Source organism: Triticum urartu, unplaced genomic scaffold, assembly GCF_003073215.2.
Source record: "Triticum urartu cultivar G1812 unplaced genomic scaffold, Tu2.1 TuUngrouped_contig_4808, whole genome shotgun sequence".
Classification (NCBI taxonomy): Eukaryota; Viridiplantae; Streptophyta; class Magnoliopsida; order Poales; family Poaceae; genus Triticum; species Triticum urartu.
The window spans coordinates 1-5,200 of NW_024115428.1; the positions used below are offsets into that span (position 1 = coordinate 1).

General features: G+C 46.8%; 1 protein-coding gene across 1 annotated transcript; it reads right to left on the reverse strand.

The window, feature by feature from the left end:
- Positions 1-4,015: 4,015 nt before the first annotated feature.
- Positions 4,016-4,921, reverse strand: LOC125528348. The gene is made up of 3 exons (XM_048692824.1): positions 4,548-4,921; positions 4,274-4,475; positions 4,016-4,152 (listed from the first exon to the last, which is right to left on the reverse strand). Exons 1-3 carry the CDS (start codon positions 4,665-4,667, stop codon positions 4,028-4,030), a joined length of 447 nt encoding a protein of 148 aa, XP_048548781.1. The 5' UTR covers positions 4,668-4,921; the 3' UTR covers positions 4,016-4,027.
- Between the last annotated feature and the right edge of the window lie 279 nt (positions 4,922-5,200).

Genomic DNA, 5,200 nt, shown 5'->3' on the forward strand with positions numbered 1-5,200 from the left:
CACAATGTGGAAAGCTTTGCTTTGCATTCATCTTTACTTGTCCATCAGCATTAATTACTTGATGACATACTTTGATGAGCACCAAGCTTTCTTATAAGCACCAAGCTCATGAGAATTACCTAACCCACATAACATAAACAACACATAGTATGGGTTAGTACACAAACCGCAATCGATAAATTCTTACCATACCACAAGATCTCATGTGGCACATGATATGCGCTTGTGTGTTGACCCATCTTAGAGGTCAATATTTGATCTTTATCTTGGTCAACATTTATCTTTGCTCCACGATTAATATTGATGTCTTGAAGGCCCTATTGATATCTTCACTATGCTTCATTTCTTCAAGACATAATAACCAATATCTCAATTCACCATGACCATATCAAGTTTCTCCTTGAATATCATATTGGACATCATTTTCTCGTTCTCATGCTCCAACATAGTATCTTGAGAGGCACAATGAATTCTTCACTTGAATTACTTGCTTCAAGACATAATAATCCATGACTCAACATATGAGCTCATATTGATCCTATCTTCAAGCATATGTAGAATTCTTCTCTTTAATCATTCTCCCAATATCTTGATCCATCATGGTTCAACCCATAAGCCTTGATGCATGCACAACAATATGTATATGGCATTCATTTCGAATCCATTCTATCTCCTTCTTGCATCACCATGGAACAAACATCCTTTAGTTCATCCAATATTCTTCATGCATTGGAAATGGAACTTTCCTTCAAATGTATAGCTCAATGCAAACATTAGTCCATTAGGATTGTCATCAATTACCAAAACCACACATGGGACTGCATGTACTTTCACACGGTCTCCTGGCCCTTCCTCATCGATGTCCTATGTCACCTGGGCTTCGGCAGGCGTTGGATTGAGTGGATCACCATCCTCCTCTCCACCTACAGCACGCGTGTCCTCATCAACGGGTCCCCCGGTCCCCCGATTGCCCTCGCCTGCGGCCTTTGACAAGGAGACCCTATCTCCCCGATGCCATTCATGATGGCCATTGATGCCCTCAACTCACTACTGGTGCATGCCCATCGGTGTGGACTTCTACAGCGACTCACCGCCCAACATGCTGCATCGAGCATATCCCTCTACGCTGACGACGTCATCGTGTTCTGCCACCCCTGCACCCACGACATGCGAGTCATCCGTGAGCTGCCGCGCGTCTTTGGGATGGCGTCTGGGCTTTGCACTAACTTCTCGAAGTGCTCGGCCACGTCCATTCAGTGTGACGATGACGAGATTGCTTGCATCCAGAGCGAACTTGCCTGCATTGTGATTGGCTTCCCCATCATCTACCTCGGCATCTCGCTCTCCGTGCGGAAACCGTCGGCGTCATCCCTGCCGCCCATCATCGAAAGGCTGTCTAAGAAACTCTCCACATGGCGCGCAACTCTCCTCTCCCGTGGCGAATGCCTTGCCCTAGTCCGTCACGTGTTATGTGCGATCCCCTCCCACGTCATGGTTGCCATTGCCATCTTCCCTCCGGTGCTCAAGAAGGTCAACTGCATCATTCGAGAGTTTCATTGGCACGGCAGAAAGGACACTCGGAGTGGGCATGGCCCCGTCAACTGGCAGCGCGTCTCTCGCCCCCTCGAGCTTGGCGGCCTCGGGATCCAGGACCTCCACCGCCAAGGCATTGCGCTGTGCGTGCATTGGCTGTGGCTTCAACGCATGGACCCCACCAGACCTTGGGCGCATCTTCATCTCCCAAGCGACCCCAACGCCTCCGCTATCTTCCGGGCCTCTACCTCCTGGGACGTCGGCGATGGCCGGCCTTGCCGATTCTGGACGGACCACTGGATCAATGGCCAGGCAGTCTCCGACGTCACCCCTTCCCTCCCCCCCCCTTGTTCCACGGCGCCTGGGGATGCGCACGGTGGCGGAGGCGCTCCACGGCCGCAGCTGGATCGCCGACCTTCGTGGCGCCCTGACCCCTGGTCCACTCGCCGACTACGTGCACCTGTGGAGAACGCTCCAGCCTATCATTCTCTCCAGCCTTCCTGACCGTCTGATCTGGAGATGGACCGCAAATTCCAAGTACTCGGCCAAGTCTTGCTACCTGGCCTTATACGCTGGTTCCACTGCGGCCCCATTCTGGCAACTGACGTGGAAATGCTGGGCTCCCCTGCGAGTCAAGATCTTCACATGGCTCGCCGACCTCGACCGTTGCTGGAGCGCCGCCAGACTTGCTTGGCACGGCCTACCGCACAACGACCGATGTGTCCTTTGTGATCAAGCTATGGAGACCATGCAACACATCATCATCGGCTGCCCTTTCTCTCGGCAAATATGGCATGATGTGCTCGCCTGGGTGCGTGCTACCACCCCCCCCCCTCCGACCGGAGACGAAGACTTCCTCCCCTGGTGCACGTCGGCCATCGCTGGATCCCCCTCCGGCCTTCGCATGGGCCTTGCCACGTTAGGTACGCTCACAGCTTGGTGCATCTGGAAACACCGCAATCGCTGCGTGTTCGACGGCGATTCCCCCTCCACCTCAAGGTTGTTTGCATCTATTCAGGACGAGGCTAGGACCTGGGCTCGAGCTGGTGCTCGCAGACTAAATCTATTGCTGGAATAGGTGTGTAATAACAATATCGTTGGGCCGAGCATCCCACCCTCAAAAGGCTCTAGGGCTCCTTCTTCGAGCCTGCACAACCCCCCCCCCCTTTGTATTCTCCCTACCTATCAATGAAATGATACGCACTTTTGCGTATTCGCGGAAAAAAAATGCTGGAATATTCCCCTCCTGGGGCATCGGGGCGGTTTTCTTAGTCCACACCATCCAATCTCGTTACTGTTGTACGCCTTGTCTACTTGACCCCTTTGTCTTCGTCCGTTCTGGTTAATCCATGCCCCACTTCCACGATGGCTTCCCTGGTCGATGACCTGTAAACCGGGCATGTCTGCGGTGCTCCTCGTGTATCGTTTTTCTGTCTTCAGTTGCTCGTCTAGTTGGGTCTTATCGACCTGGCGGGGGTTGGTCTCGTTTGTTTTCTGCCGGGCTTGTTCATCTTGTCTATCTGTATGTTTGCCTCGGATCATTCCTGTTATGCCGGGTGCTACGGTTGTTCTTCCGATTGGGTCTGGTCCTCAGGTTTCTTGCTATAGAGTTTCGCTGCTAGCTATATGGGCCGACTCAATCAGGAGCTTTCCTGTGCGTCGGATTGCTATTTGGCGCATAATGCGTCATATAGGACATCCTGCGATTTAATGATGATCACTAATAAACTACTCCCGCCGATCCGAATTATTTGCCTCAGTTTTAGTACAACCTTGTACCAAAGATTAGACAATTAAATCGGAGGGAGTACTAGGGAAAAATGATATGTCGAAGCAGTTTTTCTTGGCCAAGCTCCCTCATCCAAAGAAAGGGGAATTGTTGATTTGGGAAAAAAACTGAATGTCACATACCCGTACGCCTTAATTTTGGACCTGGTGGTATGGTTCCATGTCGCATGAACTGTAATATTTTTTTTGAGGGCGCATGAACTGTAATATTGGTGTTTGAGTAAAACACCCTCCGTCCTCGAAAAGAAGGCTTATAATAATTTTTTCACAAATCAAATGGTGTAAAATCTGACCAAGTTTGTAAAAAAGCAGAATCAACAACTACAAGACTGAATACATATAATGTAGTAAGAATGTTTTTACTGTGTACTTATTGGTACTAATTTTGCATTGTAGTTGTGGTAGTTTTTTCTATATTTTTTGAATAAAATTTTTCTACATATTTAGTAAAATATTGTACTGTTTGACTTAGACAAAATTTATAGTCCTTTTTGGAGACAGAGAGAGTACAAATTTCTGATAAAAGAAACATCTACATATCACAATAGTACATAATTCAAAATTGTACTACATATTCACAATTGTTCTCCTGAGTAAACATTTAGTATCGAGAATAATTAAATACTGAACTACATGCAGATCAGAAGATGTAACATGTAACTATCCCATTATCGACTGAAACACACTGTCATCACTCGAGATCTGATTATTCATCATCACTAAGATAAATGAAGGGGGACCCCGTGTCAGGATAGCCACTGTCGTACCCGAACTCACCAATAGGGTGCTTCAGTGCATGCATTCCTTGATTTATGCATGCGTAGCAGTGACCTAAACAACGATATGCAATTCAATACTAGATCAAAACCGTGATTTTGCAACGAACGAAGTTAAAATGATCCATATTTAGAGAACGAAAGAGAAATCAAGAAAGGCATATATATACACATACCATCATCATATGAGCTTAGTTTGTAGCAGGTATAATATTTTCTTCCATAGATCTCTTTCACTTGAGCAAAATAGGGCGTCGATGACCAATCACCGTCTGGCTTCTTCATCTTAACAGTGAAGTTGAAGTGATGGAAGGTATGGTCATAGCTCTCCACGCTGAAGCACTGATGTTGAAGCTCATCCAGGCCATACTCCACGTCCTGAAAGAAACACCTTATAAACAAAACTTGTTTTCGATTAAAATGGACAGAATAGTTAAAAATCACACATACTTTGAATTGGTCCAGCCATTTGATGTACTTCTTGAAATCCACCATGACTTCCTCGCCCATCCACTTCTTAGCATTCTCTATGATTTCTTTGCTAGACGGTTCTCCCCTACAACAGTACATTAAAACTGCTGCATATGCTTCAAAAGTTTATAAGAAAATCATAAAGGACACATACTGCACTGAATTCTCTGTTGGAGAGGCAAAGGACTTGGAGACTTCAGGAAATTTTAATTCCTCTCCTGATGACCAAAATGCTTGAGCATCCAGTTTATGCTGGGCCGGGTTGCTAAAGCCATGACTAGCGGCAATCATAGCCTCCACGACGTCAGTATATCTATGTTCGGCCAAGTACTTTAGTATCTCATGATATTCTTGTGCCCTGAATCAGAACAAACCCAAAGGATCAAGAAAATGCAAAATAATAATCCGCACACCTCATGAGCCTAAGAGGCAATATATAGCAAATGTTATGCTATGCATACTTCAAAAATGTTATGCTATGCATACTTAAAAACTGTGCAATAGCATTGAGCTCCGCCTGTGCATCTCACTGATGTGCCTGTTGTTTTCTGTGTGCTCCGCCTGGTGATCTAGCTTATGCTGTTCGGTGTGAGTCTGGGAGTGTGCTGTTAGTTTCTGTTCCTATCCTGGGT